This window comes from Schistocerca cancellata, chromosome 8, assembly GCF_023864275.1.
Source record: "Schistocerca cancellata isolate TAMUIC-IGC-003103 chromosome 8, iqSchCanc2.1, whole genome shotgun sequence".
NCBI lineage: Eukaryota > Metazoa > Arthropoda > Insecta > Orthoptera > Acrididae > Schistocerca > Schistocerca cancellata.
Genome location: NC_064633.1, coordinates 27,282,097 through 27,302,249, shown reverse-complemented (window position 1 = coordinate 27,302,249; position 20,153 = coordinate 27,282,097). Strand labels below are relative to the sequence as shown.

The window sequence follows — 20,153 nt, the reverse complement described above, 5'->3', positions numbered from 1 at the left end:
TGAACATCTGTGTATTGCTACCAGTGATTAGAAAACCTATGGTGTCCAGCGGCTATGTAACCAAAAACAACTCTTTGCTATTCCTGAATCAGAACTCGCTTGTGAAAGTGCACTGTAAAAATCTCGCCACTGTCAGAATATTTCACAGTTTACTGGAAGTGTCTACCTATGATTAACATTCTATAAGAAAACCTATAAAAAAGCTGGTCATCGTGTTTACAAGAGTGATAATTGTGACAACTAATCAAGTGAAAAAAAGGTGTGTGTTGCATCTTTCATTTAAAAATTTGTTGTAAAACCAGGCTGCAGCAAGACGACAGACATTCGACCACTAGCTACCGACGGCCATCGAAAACTCACACGTAACGCATGTTCCACAACTCAATGAGAATCAGTAATACTGTAAGTACATACCCAATTTTTCAGCAGCATGTTGCTGAGTAATCTGAAGGAGTGCTTTCCCATACTTCTCAAAGTTAGCTTTTGTTACATGGGATATTTGTAACATTTCTTCTTCTGTTTCAGGCATCAGTTGTGACATTGCTTGAATAGCCTATATGATGACAAACAGAAACCATCAATGTCAAATTTTCGAAAGAAATATAATAAGTTTTTGTAAGATAAAATAAAATTAATCTATTCAGACTGCTAACTCACACCACCACTACGAACGGGAGAGCCAACTAGCACCTTGTACAAAATATTACATCATTTAATTGTGTCACATAACTGTTAATAAAAGGAATTACGTATTAATGTCTTGTTTCAGAGAGTCCATGACAAAGACGCATATCTGCATAACAAGTACCATATTTGCGCAAATATAGTACACATGCAAATATAGGGCTAACCTACACTTTTGACAAGAGATGATAGTAAAAAGTAAATCTAGAATATAGACTGCACTCCTAAATTTACACGAAAGTTCATTTAGACACAACTTTGAGCTGCATCTCTCCCCCCGCCCTTCCTCAATTCCCTCATAACAAAGGATGACTCATCACCAACAGTTTAGTTTTGCATATTAGGTTGCCTGATGACACAGTGGTAAACAAGTTCAAAGTGAGGGCAAGAGAAAAGTTTATCATTTAGTTTCTCAAGTTTCTCAGCGACAATAGGGAAGGAGCGCACTTGTAACACAGTGAAATTTAAACTTGAAGTTATCAGCTATGCAAAAGAACATGGGAATTGGGAGGAGGAGGATGAGATTAGTGATTAACATCCCACTGGCAACAAAGTCATTAGAAACGGAGCATAAGCTCAGATTAGGAAAGGATGGAGAAGGAAAGTGGCTGTGCCCTTTTGAAGAAACCAACCTGGCATTTGCCTTAAGTGATTAAGGGAAATGACAGAAAGCCTAAATCAGGATGGCGTGACATGGGTTTGAACCGTCGTCCTCCCAAATGTGAGTCCAGTGTGCTAACCACGCCACTACCCTCCTCGATATGGGAAGTGGGAAGTTGGACGCAGATTTCATGTTGATGAAAAAAAGCATTACTCTGTGGTGTGTAAATGAACAGAAACTGTTAAAGAGTTCAAAAAGTCAGTGAGTCATTTCGAGGGTAAAAAGTACAAATATCCAGATGTCGAAAGAGATTTGCTTGATTTTGTAGTTTAAAACAGGAAATGTCGATACATCATTACAATTTAAATAAATCAAATCAAAGACTGCAGAACAGCACATAAAAGAAAAATTTTGGCAGTGGAGTTTAATGTTTCATATGGGTGGGTTCAGTGATGAATGCAACAAAATAATCTATCTGTTTGTAGCAGAACTATAACTACGCAAAAACTGCCTAAAGCTTAGGAAAACAGTTTGACATCTTTTCAGTGTTATGCGATCCAGTTTCATCAAATTATCTTCCATTAGGAAAGTGGAATGTGTTATGCGACTGTGATATGACTTTAAAAATGGTAGAGAGCAGCAATCAGTAGTCATTTCTGTTCTAGCGTTATTAAAGCAGACCCAGATTTTGGCTAGTAATTAGCCATCATCAATGCAGTATTTCAGAGTTGTTATACATGTCCTAGTATGTCTACATCTGTTGTTCAGGCAACTGTTACAGTTCATTAAAGACTACTCAGACCGCTTTAATGAAGCTAGAACAAAAATGACGACTGATTGCTGCTCTCTACCAATTTAGAAATGATCCAACATCGACACAACATATTTATTTACATTCTCAAATACAGAATGTAGACAAATGTCAGTCTACTCCGATATGCTGAACAGCACTATAATAAATAATGTAGTGTAATATAGTGTGCAAATACATACATGTGTGCTGAAAAGCAGTGGTGCATAGTGATGCTGAGCATTATGGCTGATGTATGAAAACTGCCACTGTATGGTTTTTAATTAGAGAACCCTCTCCAAGGGAGAAAGCTTTTCAGCTCATGTTATTGTAAGAGCTCATGACAGTGGGTGGTGGATGACAGAGGAACTTGTCCTACATTGGATTTCTGCAGCATGGAATAAGTGGCCAGGAGCTCTTCTTCATTAAAAATAAGTGCTTCTGTTGGATAGTTTTTGAAGGCACATTGATGATCGAGTGAAACAAAAACTGAAAGATGGAAACTGTGATCCTGCAATTATTCCTTGTGGCATGACATATGTGCTGCAGCCCATGGATGTGTGTATCAATTGTCCATTCAAAGCAAATGTGAGACAAGTCTATAGAAACTACATTATGAAGAAAGCAACTTCGATGCCAGGAGGCCATTTGCAAATGTGTGTCTGAGCCAGAAGTGTGTCATTGGATTTTGGCTGCCTGGTGGTCAACATGGGAAGAATTTGTCATGGAAAGTTTCAAAAAACAGGAATTTCCAGTAATCTTGGCGGAGCTGACGACAACCTTTGTGACAGTAACTCTGGACAGCATTCCCTATCATACAGTGAAGATGAAGAATCAGATGCTGGTAATGCTAAGATGGTAAAAAGCTATAGTGCTCAGTTTGGGTAAGTACAAACAAGCTGACACAGTTTTCTGAAACAAACGTGATTTCCTTTTTCTCAAAAAGAGCTACTGTATTTGCAAACAAGGTATAAGTTTTTCTGCTACTTTGCATCTTTGATGGATTACAAAAGTAACTGCAGTAACTTGGAATGGTATTAATTTCAACCCAAAATATATGTGTACATGTCACTCAGAGATTGATTGTTTATAACCTGACAGAAAAAATCTCAATTATAGGCCACATCATGATTTTTCAAGACAAAATTTAGGAGAGGAAGTGCAGCTTGTATTTGCACAAATACTGTAATAGAAATGGAACAGGAAAATCTTGTGGTCAGTTAAGGAAACTAACTATTTTCTTACCTGTACATTCATAATAGATGCACTGCTAACACCCAGAGAGTCAGCAATTGCATTACACATATCCATAAGATCGCTGTAACACCTCTCTTCCAACAGCTTAAGTTCTTTAGCAGCTGGAGAATCAGTAACTGCTGTAGAGGCAGTTGTATCTTTGGCTGCACTTGATCCTTTCATAGCCATTGTCAACTGAAAAAGTAATATATTATTCAAAGTATGTCAGTTTCCTTTTACACAAGCCAGGATTACTGTCATAAGTATACCATGTGAGCCAAAGCAAGTATGTTTAATGAAGGGCATTCTAGCTAAGAATATAACAGATTAATAAGCTTCTGAAACTGAGAACGAAAACCAGAGGAAAGGAGTGCCACAAAAAAGCTAGTAGCATTTACACCAGTAGTCAACTGATTAATGCAACAACAGAACAGAAAAAAGATAATGAAAGTCCCACAGTAACAGCAGGCACCTACTCAATTATAAACTTCATGAGGGTGAGTGGAATGTTGTAGTGAAAATGAAGGGTTGCTTCTCATCAAACACGCTGAAAACTGGGTCACAGCATGTTAGCTGACAGAATGACAAAGTTGTGCAAGAATAATGCACCTCCAGTGATGAATATTTATGTACTGAACACTCTAAGTATCAGTTAGGTGCTGTTTTTTTCATTCCAGGTAATAAATGTGATGCAATGGTAACAATCACATGTGTGGGACCCATATCAGATAGGACTAATAGGGGATACTGATTGTACACAGGGAAGGGCAGCACAAATGGTGATAGGCTTGTTCAACCCATGTTAACTAATACATGCCACTTTTGTTAAATTTGTCAGAGGAGGTGTTGTTAGACTTGAGATGTTTCTGTGCTTTGTTGGTTGTGCAGTACATAAAATAATGGTAACTCGAAAATTATCTTAAAATAAACTGATTCACATAAATTTAATGCTGTTATCACGAGGTACTGAATTACTCTATGATAATGAGTGACTCACTACATTGTGTAGGATAGAAATAAATTATGTTTCTCAGGTCTACTATCTTTTGCTCCTGGATATTATAGTTTCATTTATCATGGAAATAGCCAATACTTTTTTCATATTCTCTAGACGTGTTAACTATTTCAATCTAAGAACATTGTACAGGGCTATTACAAATGATTGAAGCGATTTCATAAATTCACTGTAGCTCCATTCATTGACACATGGTCACGACACACTACAGATACGTAGAAAAACTCATAAAGTTTTGTTCGGATGAAGCCGCACTTCAGGTTTCTGCCGCCAGAGCGCTCGAGAGCACAGTGAGACAAAATGGCGACAGGAGCAGAGAAAGCGTATGTCGTGCTTGAAATGCACTCACATCAGTCAGTCATAACAGTGCAACGACACTTCAGCATGAAGTTCAACAAAGATCCACCAACTGATAACTCCATTCGGCGATGGTATGCGCAGTTTAAAGCTTCTGGATGCCTCGGTAAGGGGAAATCAACGGATCGGCCTGCAGTGAGCGAAGAAATGGTTGAACGCGTGCGGGCAAGTTTCACGCGTAGCCCGCGGATGTCGACGAATAAACCAAGCAGGGAGCTAAACGTACCACAGCCGACGGTTTGGAAAATCTTACGGAAAAGGCTAAAGCAGAAGCCTTACCGTTTACAATTGCTACAAGCCCTGACACCCGATGACAAAGTCAAACGCTTTGAATTTTCGGCGCGGTTGCAACAGCTCATGGAAGAGGATGCGTTCAGTGCGAAACTTGTTTTCAGTGATGAAGCAACATTTTTTCTTAATGGTGAAGTGAACAGACACAATGTGTGAATCTGGGAGGTAGAGAATCTTCATGCATTCGTGCAGCATATTTGCAATTCACCAAAAGTTAACGTGTTTTGTGCAATTTCACGGTTTAAAGGTTACGGCCCCTTTTTCTTCTGCGAAAAAAACGTTACAGGACACGTGTATCTGGACATGCTGGAAAATTGGCTCATGCCACAACTGGAGACCAACAGCGCCGACTTCATCTTTCAACAGGATAGTGCTCCACCGCACTTCTATCATGATGTTCGGCATTTCTTAAACAGGAGATTGGAAAACCGATGGATCGGTCGTGGTGGAGATCATGATCAGCAATTCATGTCATGGCCTCCACGCTCTCCCGACTTAACCCCATGCGATTTCTTTCTGTGGGGTTATGTGAAAGATTCAGTGTTTAAACCTCCTCTACCAAGAAACGTGCCAGAACTGCGAGCTCGCATCAACGATGCTTTCGAACTCATTGATGGGGACATGCTGCGCCGAGTGTGGGAGGAACTTGATTATCGGCTTGATGTCTGCCGAATCACTAAAGGGGCACATATCGAACATTTGTGAATGCCTAAAAAAACTTTTTGAGTTTTTGTATGTGTGTGCAAAGCATTGTGAAAATATCTCAAATAATAAAGTTATTGTAGAGCTGTGAAATCGCTTCAATCATTTGTAATAACCCTGTACAACATGTGACTGAAGTGTTTTACCTGCACATTTTGAGTGATGCTTTGTAACCTTAACAACAAGAGTGTTCATCAAAGTGGTTGTTTAGCACAACTGGTAATCCTACTTCATATGCTCAAGGTTGTGAGTCTGAATCCTATCAATTTCTTGAAATTCTATTTTTAAATTTTATCAAAATAAGCTTTTGTACTAATTTATGTCACTGATATTTTATTGCTTTTGTATATTATTTAATTGATTAATAATGAGAAATTAATGTAGTCGTATAGTGCTTAGTAAAGAATTCCAGGAGTAATAAGAGTAAATTCAGTCTTTCCAGTTCTGGCAGTCGAGAACAACTCCCAGTCTCTCAAGTAAGAAGTTTGCAAAAATGAACTTTGAAAAAAACCAACATCTAACCAGACCACAGCTATACATTCCATTCATGAGCTCAGTGAAATAGTGAATAAGGATTTAATTTAGAAATTAAGGAATTGAAGGCCAAAAATGAATTTTTTTAAAAGAACTTAATGCACAGAAAGAAGCAGCACTAAAAATGTGTTGTAGCCTTACTAAAACAAATGCTCTTTGCCATGTTCTTTCATTAAAGTGGACAAAAATGTCATCTGACATGAAACAAAAAAAGAAATTACACAAAAGTGTAAGCAATGTGTTGTCAAAGTGTTTTATACTAGGGCAGATATGGTGCCTGTTGAAAGAAAACAAACGGGAAAAATGGAATTCAAAGGACATTGCCCATTCATTGACTTAAGAGTTCTTTTGCCAAAAGCATATGCTTATTTGCAAAAGTGAAAAGTGCCTTTGCCTTGCAGGGTAACACTTCAGAAACGGATGAAGGAATTTAAATGTAGACCAATTGAGATCACATTACTGTGATCTCAAACTAAGCTGCAACCACTGTGCTGCTTTCTATGTGGGCATGACAGCCAAGAAGTTGTCTGTCCCCATGAATGATCGCTGAAACTATTGCCAAGAGACAGCTGGGCCACCCAACTGCTGAACACACTGCCCACAACAACATTTCAATGGCTGCTTCATAGCCTATGCCCTCTGAATCCTTCCTACCAACACCAGCTTCTCTGAATTGCACAGGTGGGAACTCTCCCTACAATATATACTAAACAAAACTCCATCTGAACAGGCCTCGGAAGGCTCAATGGTACAGACGGCCGTCGTGTCATCCTCAGCCGATAGGCATCGTTGGATACTGATACGGAGGGGCTTTGGTCAGCAAACTGCACTCCCAGCCCCTATCAGTTTTTGTGACCAGAGCCACTACTTTTCAATCAAGTAGCTGCTCAACTGTCCTCAAAAGGGCTGAGTGCACCCCACTTGCCAACAAGGTTCAACAGACTCTGACGATGACCCATCCAAGTACTAGCCAAGCCTAAATTCCTGTAACCAACACTGGCCTCACGTTTTGCTAGTCCATGTCCTTCCTTCACCTACCCCCTTCCCTAGTCCCACTCCAGTGCTACACAGCCTTCTATTCCACCAATACACCCACGAGTCTTTCCTCCTCCTCCTCCTCTCCCCTTCCCCTCCCACTCCCTCAAACCTCCCCACCTCCCTCAAACCTCCTGCCCCCACCAGGTCCCTATACCTTTCCACAAGCAGCACTACAAAACACTTGTTCGGCCATTTCTGGAGTATTTTTCATCAATAGGGGAGAGTGTATATTTTACAGTGTCTGTATAGTTCCATGTATGCATGCATGCATGCCCAAAGGAACATTTCACCGAACTATACACACACACTATATAATATAGACACTGCCCTACTGTATTTCATACATCAGACAAGCAAAACAATGTCTCTCCCTGTGCAGGAATCATACAATTTGTATGCGAGCACTAATGTATACAGATGCTAGGACATATGGAAGTTTGAGTTGTTCCTGGAGGCATGCTTGGTTGGCCAAGGCAGTTAAGGTGACCACTCCCATGAAGCTAGAAATCCAGTCTGGGACTCTTACCATGTAGGATTGACAGATAAGATAAGAGGAGATCCAACGTTTCATCAAGGGATCATTTAGTGTGTTACGGAGATGCTCATACATGAGAGCCATTGTGTATCAAGGAGAAGGTTACTGTTGAGATTCTGAGGGCATATCTTTCAAAATATAGTCGGGCAACATATTACTTCCTCCCACATAAATCTCACTAAGTGACCACAATGAAAAAATCTGAACAATTACAGCTCATACAGAAGTTTAATGACAGTCATTCTTTCCATGCACCATTTATGAATGCAACAGAGGAAATGGAAATTATAACATTAACATAGGTACCCTCTACCACACACACCATAATGGGGCTTGTGGAGTATAGACATCACTGTACACACGAGATTAGCAATAAACTTTTGAAAATTGGGACACATGTTGTAAATGCAGAGTAGAAAAACTAATGCATGTCAGAGAAGAAAAACTAATGCATGTCAGATGAAATGAGGAGTATATTAAAAAGCAAGGGAGCACAGGCAAAGAGGGCATTCCTTGGAAAAAGAAGTTTAACAGTATTAAAAATAAGACTCAAAGAGGGCATTCCTTGGAAAAAGAAGTCTAACAGTATTAAAAATAAGACTAAGCCGAGGAGGAACTTTCTGAGAACGTATGCACAGCAGTATATGGAAGTGAATCATGGATTGAGAGTAAACCAGAAAAGATGAAAATCAAAGTGTTTGAGATGTGGTGTTATAGAAGGATGTGGAATTAAGTGGACTGGAAAGATAAGAAATGAGGTGGTTCTCCAGAGAATTGGGGAGAACAGGAGCACACGGAAAACGCTAAACAGAAGAAGGGATAGGATGACTGGAGATATGTTAAGACACCAGGAAATAACTTCCATGATTATAGAGGAAGCTGCAGACTGCAAAAACTGTATGGGAAGGCAGACATTGGCACATATCCAACAAATTAACACTACTGAGTGGAAGTGTTACTCAGATAAAAAGATTGAAACAGGAGAGGAAGTTGAGGCAGCTGTAGCAAATCAATCAAAGAGATGACGACAAAAAAACAGTATGTTTAAAATGCATTACTTTCACAAACAAGCACAGGAGTCTTCCTACACCAGAAGTTTCAAGTCCTCCACTTGTAGCCTGAACCCAGTAATATTTCACTGTAACATGGGGGGCCTTTCCAGCAGTGAAATTCGTCTCTGCCTAACCCCTTATCCTTCTGTCAAGTTGGGTAACTTGAAATAGATGGTGTCTTGGATGAACTTCATAGTTCACAGTGTCTGCAGATCCATCAGAAAAAGCCGGAGTTGAGTGGTGTGACAACTTTGACCTCTTATGGCCCACTCCCTAATACTAGTGTTCAGCTGCTCCAACATGCTAATTCTTTGTGCTACCTTTTTCACTGTGGACACAAACTGCAGGGTGAAAACAGCAAAAACTTCTCATTTTATGATAGAAAGTAAGCAATTAGCCAAGTGATCACTGCTCACTCAACTGTAAAAATTTCAGAAAAGACAAAAGGATTCCCATATTCACTCTAAGAAATTCAACAGCACCCTTCATATCTCAATCAGGAACATACGCTATATAGATGCTCTCTCTTAAGAGTTTAAAGGTACAAAGCTATTACAGATATGTTATCTTGTTTCATGCTCCCATTATTTCTACAGGTTAAAATTCCACGTGTAACCATAAGTCACATAAAACATTGGAGAAAAATTTACCTTATCCAAGACAGCAATAGCAAATTGACCTAATTTTAAAATTGGTCAGAGGGATAATGTGAGGTTTCTTGCAGTGTTTTCTGGCACTCATATACCTAATATCAGAACTACTGAGAAAATCGCTAAAATAAATCTGTGTAACAAACAAATAAAAAATAATTTTTTTAAGAACTCATCAGATTACACAAGCTTGGCAGGCAGCTTTTAGCACATACCTGAGTCAACTAAAGCAGATAATTTTTTCTTTACTTACTGAATTTTTTACAACAAATGTAAAACTACCAATGACAGAAATGTAATTACCTTCACTTTTCCTGTCATTAAGTCACCAGCTTTTCTGCCCAGTTTCACATAGGCAACTGCTATATCATCACGAGTTACAATCATATCCTCTCTTAGGAATTCTTCCAGAATAAGCTTGCGGAACAGTCTTTCAATGTCACCTCGAGCCCAGTTCTTACCTTTTCCATAGAGTGGCAAGTTGTTGTGGCCTGAAAAACACCATATATTGGCTGAAATACATCCTGGGAAATTATTAACTGTGTTTTTAAACCTAAAAAATGAAAAAAACAGAAAAAATTCAAATAATCATCAGAGTGTAGAAACACTACGCTCATGGAAAATGTACTATTGAGCTGCTATAAGATTCAGCAAATGGGGAGAAAACCAACAACCAGTCATTTAAAATAAAATTTACCTATGCAACTGTCATATTATCAAAATCACCACCATACTTCAACACCTCGTTTTTGACTTCCGAGGTCACAAGCTGCACTTTCTTCTTCTTCTTCTTCTTTTTTTTTTTTTGTTGTTGTTATCATTTAACCTGCTAGGGTAACAATGTGCTATACTGTTTCTGTTTATTTAGCAAGATTAAAAGGATTGGGGTTCAGTGTTCTGTTGATGATGGGGTCGTTAGAGATGAGTACAAGTTTGAACATGAGGAGATGGAGGAAACTGGCTGTGCCCTTTCAATGGAACCATTCAGACATTCATTTTAAGTGATTTAAGTAAATCATGAGAAATCTGGATGGTCCGATATGCACTTTTTAAGTTACAGAAGACATCCAAAGGCCATAACTATATTTATCGGCCTGCAGAATCTTGTCCAAGAATGAATATATTGCCTGGTCAAGAGAAGATATATTCCTAAAACCAAATTGTAAAAATGTCAGTAAAGTCAACAACTTTAATGTAAATCTCTTTTTGAAAACTATTGAAAAAACAGATAACAATATTATTAGCCTCTACTTAGCATACTCCTGGTGTAGAGACCCCACCACTGAATATTTAACAAAGTCTCTGAAAAGATGTGTCTCGAAATAAATTTTATACAGCTAAACAAAATGTTATTCCTATGTCCACAGATTTTTCACTATACTAACTTGGTCTCTGATCATAAACCTATTATTCCTTACAAATCAGAGACTTAATTATTGTCTCAACTTTCTTTTTATTACTCTTTAGTAGCATAATACCCTAAAGTTTATTTGAAAAAGCATTCATAATACAGCTATCTAACCGATTATTGTCATAAACTTGGTCCCACTGCTGCATAATAGCTTACTCCATACTTGTCCATGAATTACAGTCTTCAGTTATATACATACATGTTCCTACTGTGTCAACTACATCAACCACCCACCTACCATTATGTTGCTGCACATTCACTTCTAATTTCTTGGAATCTGACAAAATACTACACTGGTCTATAGACCATTCATTTGGCAATTTCATTTTCATGCAGAGTCATAATGATGGATTACACTCCAGCATGTTCCCTGAACCATTTAATTTTCTCTAGTCTCTCCTGGTGATTCACATCACACATCTCTTCACTGCTCACTCAGCAACCCTCCTTTTGTGAATGGTTTTTGCATTGAAAACCCAAGTCTCATTTTTGTGACTCAGAAATGTTACTACATACTGACAGTAAATTTCTCATTTCAGGCACGTAGGAAGCTTAGTTTTCAAAACTTTGATGATTGAGCATTTTGTGTAGATAAGCCAGTTCTAACCTAAGTATGCCATGATAATGCACCATATAAGATATTCTAAAATACAGTTTACCTGAAGACTATTCTATCAGCTGTTAAAGAAAGAATAGAGTTGATGTGGTATGAAACGGGCCTTGATCTGTGTAATTTATATTATCACTATCTTTATATGGATCTCTCTCACTTGTTGTTGGTAATGAATTGATATGGCAGCCCACCAAAGACCTAATCTCAGAAATACAACAGCAAACCAAACAAGTATATTAGAGTGTTTTATACTGGTGTAAATTGTGACACTACTTAGCAAGGAATGACACACTGCCATCAACTTGTTAAATAAGGCCATTAATGGAGAAATCATTTCAGCATTGAGTAAATGTTTGAGGTTTACTCCAATGTCTCATATACCAGATGATGTAGATATCATCAGTGGATTGAAATAGACAGTGCAGTGCATCTTAGTTGCATCTCATAGGAAGTTATTGGTGAGGTATTTTCATGGGATAAGTTGCATATTAACAAGAGCCAAGCAGTAGCACAGCACAGATTCTGTGTCGCAATGTGGTTTACATGTAATTGTGCAACCAGTTGACACTGAAATGCCACGTCTGTCACTGAAGCCACAGAGTATCACAGCAAAGTGCCATTGGTATTTCACATACAAAAATGCATGTGAGATACATTCAGAAAGTACATTACATTTGTAATTTTTTCCATGGCAGAGCTACAACAGTTCAGTGCATGGATGGTAGTGGCTTTGAGTCAAGGGGAAGGGATTGACACCATCTTCAGTTCTTTGTCTGTTGTTTATGCTGTACAGTATTCATTTAGAATGGTGAAGTTGGTTGATAATCCTGCCACTTTTGAGATTAGATCTGTAATTCATTTTCTGAATGCGAAAACCACCAAACCAGTTGACATTCACTGACAGATTTAGGGGTTATGAAGAATGCAGCAACCAGTCACGGAAACATAATTTATTTATCTTGTTGCAAATCGATTTCGACTGATATCAGTCATCATCGGTGCATTTTTCTAACCGATACATGCCATAAGTAGAAGTACTGTCCTTGGCAGTTTTCATGATAGAAATCTGGTTGCTACATTCTTCATAATTTTATATTACATGGTCGCTGCACAGAAAGGGAACCTTATAGAGCCCAACATTCAAAAGATTTAGGGGTTTTGTGGAAAAAATGTAATGGGCAATTCAATGATAACTTACTACTTTTATTATATCTAAAAAGAAAGATGATGAGACTTACCAAACAAAAGCGCTGGCAGGTCGATACACACACAAACAAACACAAACAAACACACAAAATTCTAGCTTTCGCAACCAACGGTTGCCTCATCAGGAAAGAGGGAAGGAGAGGGAAAGACGAAAGGATTTGGGTTTTAAGGGAGAGGGTAAGGAGTCATTCCAATCCCGGGAGCGGAAAGACTTACCTTAAGGGGAAAAAAGGACAGGTATACACTCGCACACACACACATATCCATCCGCATATACACAGACACAAGCAGACATTTGTAAAGGCAAAGAGTTTGGGCAGAGATGTACTTCCGCCCCGACTGACATCTTGGTTGCGAAAGCTAGAATTTTGTGTGTTTATTTGTGTTTGTTTGTGTGTCTATCGACCTGCCAGCGCTTTTGTTTGGTAAGTCTCATCATCTTTCTTTTTAGATATATTTTTTCCACGTGGAATGTTTCCCTCTATTACTACTTTTATTTATTTTTATAATTTAAATGTCTACTTTTGTAGTACCAAACTGGAAAGAAAACCTCCATGGCTGTGGATTGAGTCAGTACATGAAATTACCATAATAAAAGTTAATATTAGATAAAATAAAATTTAGATGAATCCTACACAGACAACAAGCTGCTGGGAATATATTATTATAGTCAAGAATATAACACAGGAATCAGATTAATTTTTTTCTGAAGGGACTCCCTGACAGACAAGATGGAGTGTCTCGAGCAAATTCTTCAGTTTAGAATTGAAGATGTGAGGATTACTGGTAAGATTTTTTAAAAATTCTTGTGGTAGCCTACTGAAAATGGATACAGCAGAATACTGCACACCTTTCTTGCATAAGAGTCTAGGAGGTCTGATCCAAATGCAGATAGGACTTCTGCCTAGTATTAACTAAGTGAAAGCTGACATTTCTGACAGTTCAATGAAGGATGTGATCAAGTTCAGAAAGACTAATGAAGTGGGCATCTATGTTTGCTTAATGAAAAACTGGTTCATGTAATTGGAGAACTCATAAAGGAAAACTGTAAGATTACAGTATCAGATCTTTCTAAGAACTTTCTGAAAATTTCAAGATCACTTCTTCATGAAACTGTATCTGAAAAACTTAATTTTTGAAAAAAATGTTTGCTCAATGGGTCCCATAAACTCTTTAAACAGAAAGAAAACAGCATCTCGTCAGTGCAAAAAGAAAACAGCACCTGGTCAGTGCAAAAAGAAAACAGCACCTGGTCAGTGCACTTTTTGATGCGTTAGAACAAAAATGGTGATGAATCTCTAAGCAAGATAGTGACCAGGTATGAGACTTAGGTTGCTTATGAAACACCTCAATCAAAATGACAATCAATGTAAGCACAGAACACCTCAATCAAAATGACAATCAATGGAATGGAAGCACACTGCATCACCAGCAAACCTTGGCACATCAAAAAGTCATGTGCACAGTCTTTGTGACAGACAGGACATTCCACACGCGCATTTTTTACCACAAATGAAACAATCGGTGCAAACATTTACTACGAGACAATTATGAAACCATGAAACACGAAACAGAAAAAGTGCCACAGAATGCTCACAAACAGTATTGCTTTGCCCTGGCCTCACACCTAGTGACTTCCATCTCTTTTTGTGCCTGAAAACATTACCTGGTGGTCAAAAATTATAGAGTGACGAGTTCAAAGAACACGTTATCATATGGTTAACAACACAGGTAGCGAAATTCTATGCAAGAGCATACAAAAACTTGTGCTTTCAGAATGGTGGGAGCTATGTGAAAAGATGGTTTATGAAAAAGATAGCTTAATATTTGTAGTTTCTTTTCGAATAAGTTTTTTCCTGTATTTGTACTTGTTTTGTTTTTATTCTCTTAAGTGTGGTCCTACTTTTTGTACAGCAGTGTATTTTACTGAAAGACTGAAACAAAAATGTTCATGACTTATCCTTTGTCTGCAGTAAGAGATAATTCTTTTATGAGGGACTTTCAGGAAACTATTTGAAACTCTGCTTCTCATAGTCTGTCCTTCCATAATTCTGACAACACATTTATGGTGTAGTCACAGTGCATAGAATCTCTTTATCAGTTCAATGATCATACAAGGAGGATGCACCCTAACATCAAGTTCACAATTCAGTTTATGAGATAAGGACAGTTGTCATTTTTTGATGTTTAATGTGAACATAAACCTGGTACTTTGTATAATGCAAGCCTGACTCAAATCTCAGTGCTCATAGATTTCATAATTTGGCCCACAAGACAGTAGCTTTAAGCATGTAGATACACAGAGTTACAATCATTTCCACCAAGGACCATCTGGAGTGAAGTATTAAGTATGCGAAGAGACACTGAGTTACCACTCTCTAAGAAATGAAAACACAAATATGTTCAACTATTATAGGATTATCACCTCACAGAGTTCATTCTTTTCTGTGGGGTGGGATTATGTAAAATAACTAGGACACTGGCTTACAAAACATTTAAGATATTTTCGATTCACTTAAGAAGGTAAGAGAGATGCTACACGAGGTAGAAGACAATCTTGGTGCCAGAGTTCCATGAATTTATGACAGCCTTTTAAACTGCGGCAGTTACTATATTGATCAGAATGTATGTGCAGCATTAGAAGAATTACACATTAAATCTTGGCATTTGGACTAACCTAGGTTGCAGAGGACAGCTTCACAGACATCATAGAAAAGCACAGAATTGTTTTAGATGAGACACATATGTTGTCCCATATACTGGGAATTGGGAACTGGTTGCAATCAGTACACAACAACTTCCATAGGAATAGCAACTGTAGCTTTTATAGTGAACAGAAGAGCACACTCAGTGCTGCAAGGATACAGAGAAATATAATGAGTTGGTTACTTTCGATTGGGACTGGTGATACTATAAGCATATTCCCCCCCCCCCCCCCCCCCCCACACACACACACAGAAAGAAGACACACTGACGTGGTCTCTGGTAACATATGCAAACTTAATGACTTTTGTGGATATCACGACATACTTCATCCAACTATTGGGCACTGGGTGGGAGGGAAAGGTGGGGGGAGAGGAAACAAAACATCACCAGTGATGATTACAACTGTTAGCTGCTTATGCCTGATTCTCACCCAATTCTAACCTGGTAAAAAAACGGAGAAAATTTTATGTGAGAAAGCCATCAGGAAAAACTGTGCTTCTGTAAAAGATAGCAATGTTGAGAAGGGTGGGGGCACAAGGTGGGGTTCAAAATGCATGGATTGCAATGCAGATTTTGAAGTCTGTTGTATTATGCTCAGTAGCTACATTTGACACTGGATGGTCTCTTCGTACTGGCCACAGTTCACCAGTGACCATTCACAGAGGTGGATATATGGTTGATGGTCACATCCCAATAAAAGGTTTGTGTGTGTCAGAACCTCGCACCCAAAAACTATTCCACCTACTGTCTTCCTACTCCCAACTGTGAATATCACTACATAATTATCAAGACCACTTCCACATTCCTACATCCATACTGTGCAAGACACCTTACACTGAGTCACACAGGTTACTTCTGGTACCAGTATCATTTCCGCCCCATCCTGTTCCATTTGCAAATGGTACATGGGAAGAACAGCTGTCGGTACACTTCTGTATGAGCTCTAATTTTTCATGTTCTTTTCGTCGTGATCACTTTGCGAGTTATATATGGGTGGAAGCAGTATGTTACTTGAATCTTCCTGGAATATTTGCTCTTAGAATTTCAATTGGAACCTCTCCATTATGAATAAGGCCTCTTTTGTAGTATCTTCCACAGAAGTTTATTAATCATCTCTGTAACATTCTCATCCTTATTAAATTACCCCGTGACAAATACCCCACTCTTCATTGGATTTTATGTATCTCTTCCATTAATCCGAGAGTCCCACACTGACAAGCAATACTTAAGAATTGCTCAAACAAGTGTTTTACAAGACAATTCTTTCATGGATAAAATGCAGTTCATTAAGATTCTTCCAATGAATCTCACCTTGGCATCTGTTTTTTCTACAATTAGTTTTATGTGGTATTTCCACTTTAGGTCACTTCAAACAGTAACTCCCAGGTATTTTAAGACTGTTATTGTTTCCAGTGGTTTACTGTTGATAGCATAATGAAATCATACTGGACCTCTTCGCCAATTAATGCAAAATATATTACATTCATCTAAGTTTAGGGTCAACTGCCAAACCCCGCATGAACTGCTGGTGCTCTGCTGGTTTTCCTGCATTTTCACGACATTGAAATATTCATGTAGATAACAACACTGTAAGCAAACAGGTTCATGGAGTTTCTGATATCATCAACTAGATCATTTATATATGTTGTAAAGATTAATAACCCTATAACACTCCCACGGCATACTCCTGAAATTACCTTTATAACTATTGATTTTGTTCCATTAAGAACAACACGCTGAGATCTGCGATTAAACTGTGTACATGTCTGTATTGTGCGCAATCTAGGCCACACAAGAAATAATGAAAACACATATTTGAAAATATATTTCAATTCAAGTTTAACAAACATATTAACCCAGACACCTACAATGACAAGTAAAGCCAATGAGACACAATGATAGGTACAGCTGTTATACAGCTATAATGAAGCACTATGGCTTTATGAATAAAGTCTTTAATAACAACACCTACTGCCGTACCCACAAAAGACACTGGTAGCAACACCACCAACAACAACAACATTTGCCAGATCACATCATCAGTGATGCTCTGTTCCACACCTACACTGAGAGGGCACTCTAGGAATTGGACATCCCCCCCCCCCCTCCTCCTCCCACCCGGCTTGTCACAGGATCACAACGCATCAACCAGTGATTTCCGGGATGGCATAAGGATGTCCGCAAAATGAGGCATGTGCACAATCATGTGTTAGCCCACTCCATGTGGCTTCACTACAATACACAAATTCATATTCTGACTCCCCAATCAGGGACCTAATTATTTGCTATGCACTTGAAAAAGAAGTGCTTAATGCATTTTAATATTGTATTAGGTGCAGCTATGGAACTGCTGCTGTATGTTTTCAAGGTTTTCAGCGTGATAGTATTCCAAATAAATATGAAGATCAGCAGTTAAATTTTTGGATCCGCCTTTGGACAAAGTCATGAAAATGGTGCAAAATTTCAAATTCTTTCAAGAAACTGAAAATCAATGGCAAACACACTCAGAAGTTTCTGTACTGTGTGCATGCCCATGAGACAAACAACTAGTTCAGCTGTCTAGGAAGCAAGCTCCATTTATCGACAGAAATCGTAAACAGAAGAGCTCACAGATGTACGCGAAATAAACAAAAATCTTCCCCACAGCATTGTTCGAATTCTGTATCTTCTTCAGGCACTTCTAATCACAGTTTAGAGCCACATACTCACTGAATGCCAACACCTTCTTCAGTATTTTGTATGTAGTACATCCCATCAGTGTCTTATGTTGTTCAAAATCTGCATCTAATACAAAAAACATTGCCATCTTAGTGATGTTTGTAATTCTTGTATTCCTCATAAGGTCAAGAAGCTCACAGAAACTAGCAATCCACGAAATATTTTAATACTTTTGCAAATCTTGGGCAAAACAATATTTCAGGTGGACACAGGAGCTTCTGCATTACTTAACAACTGGAATACTTATGTAGTTATTTTGTTATCTTCATTACAACCATTAGCCAAGACATTACAACATACAGTGGCCATGTGTTGAAGATAAAAGGAACATTCAAGTCATACAGTTTTTGTAGTACACGAATTTACCTTTTTGTCATCATTTAATTGAATACATATTTAGTACAGATGCTTTCAATCAGTTACGGTACCCTATTAACAAGAAAATCCACCTGTTCATGGACTCTGAATGAAATTCTGACCTACATTTTTCCTGGGTTTATCTGTGCAAAAGTCATCTACAGTTCCCCATTTTGCCTAGACCTAACCCAGAGCCAACATTTTCCACAACAGAGTAAAAATGAAACCTGACTGTTTACAGGAACAAAATTTTATTTTGGCCATCTCCTCTAGTTCAGCAGCAGTATGTACAAAAAGAAAAAGAGGCACTGGCTATTATTTATGGTGAACATAAATTTCATATATGTCTCTATGGTGTCAAATTTTATCATATCATGGGCCACAAACCTCTGTTAGTATTGTTCGGTCCTCAATCTCCTTTACAGCAGAAGATGTTCAACGTTTAACATCACTGAGCTCTATTCTTATCAACATATGATTTCACATAGGCAGGATTCATATTTATTTTTTACTGGCAGCTAAGCCTGAACTTTGTTATGTACACTTGACTTTTACCTGTGCAATTGTTTTTGTGTTTGCGTTCAAATGAATGAGACATTACATCTTATCACAACACCTACAGATGGCACTGTGTGGAAGCTTGTAAAATCACAACAACAATGAAAGTATAACATGTTTTAGTCTGTGCTTTGTGATCGATACAAACAAGAAGCAGACAGTCACTTCTCGAGTGAAAGTATTGTTCCGATGCATATGACGATCCAGGTAGTGAATGAATGCTCTTGACTACAAGAGATTTGACCTCAGGTTCTAAGCTGACACAGATAAAATTCTATTTTCATTATTCTTTGCTAACAGCTCTAACTTCACACACCAAAAATTAACTTAGTAATCTGCAGATACAGCCTGCGGTGTATGCGTCTGACATGTTCCACATCCTGGAGGACCTTCTCACTACGGATCAATTGGAATGAAAGTAAATCTAATCTAATCTAATCTAATTTAAAACTTGAATTAACTTCCATAATTGGCAGTAGGTACAGACTCTCAATAGTCATAATTTAACAATATTATGAAAAGGAAAGTTGCTGCTCACCATATAGTGGACATGCTGAGTTACAGATAGGCACAACAAAAAGACTGTTACAAATTAGCTTTTGGCCAGTATGGCCTTCATCAAAAATAGATCACACACACACACACACACACACACACACACCACTGCAGTCTCTGACAACTGTGTGTGTGTGTGTGTGTGTGTGTGTGTGTGTGTGTGTGTGTTTTTGGGGGGGTGGGGGGTGTCTATTTTTGACAAAGGCCGTACTGGCCAAAAGCTAATTTGCGACAGCCTTTTTGTTGTGCCTATCTGCGACTCAGCATCTCCTCTATATGGTGAGACCAACTTTCCTTTTTATAATAGTCATAATTTGTTGTTTGTAGTAATCTGCAGAAATAGCCTGCGGTGTTTGCGTCTACTTATTAATGCATAACTCAAATCATTCCACATACCTGTAGGTTCACTTCATGAAGGGATTGACACAACATGATCTCTGAATGAATGAACTGATTAATTGATTTTGAATGAACAAATGAATGAATGAAAGTGAAAAGAATGGAAGTAACAATTCAGAACATGATGAACACAGTTGTACTTCTG

General features: G+C 38.3%; 1 protein-coding gene across 3 annotated transcripts in view; it reads right to left on the bottom strand.

Annotated features, from left to right (window-relative positions):
• LOC126094677 (Bloom syndrome protein homolog) overlaps positions 1-20,153 on the bottom strand; it is a 207,352-nt gene that overhangs the window by 13,243 nt on the left and 173,956 nt on the right. For all 3 annotated transcript variants that reach the window (XM_049909187.1, XM_049909188.1, XM_049909189.1), the window contains 3 exons: positions 9,789-9,976; positions 3,321-3,506; positions 415-553 (listed from right to left, as the gene is read on the bottom strand). In XM_049909187.1, the coding sequence (XP_049765144.1) occupies positions 415-553; positions 3,321-3,506; positions 9,789-9,976 (513 nt within the window). The remainder of the gene's footprint in view (positions 1-414; positions 554-3,320; positions 3,507-9,788; positions 9,977-20,153) is intronic.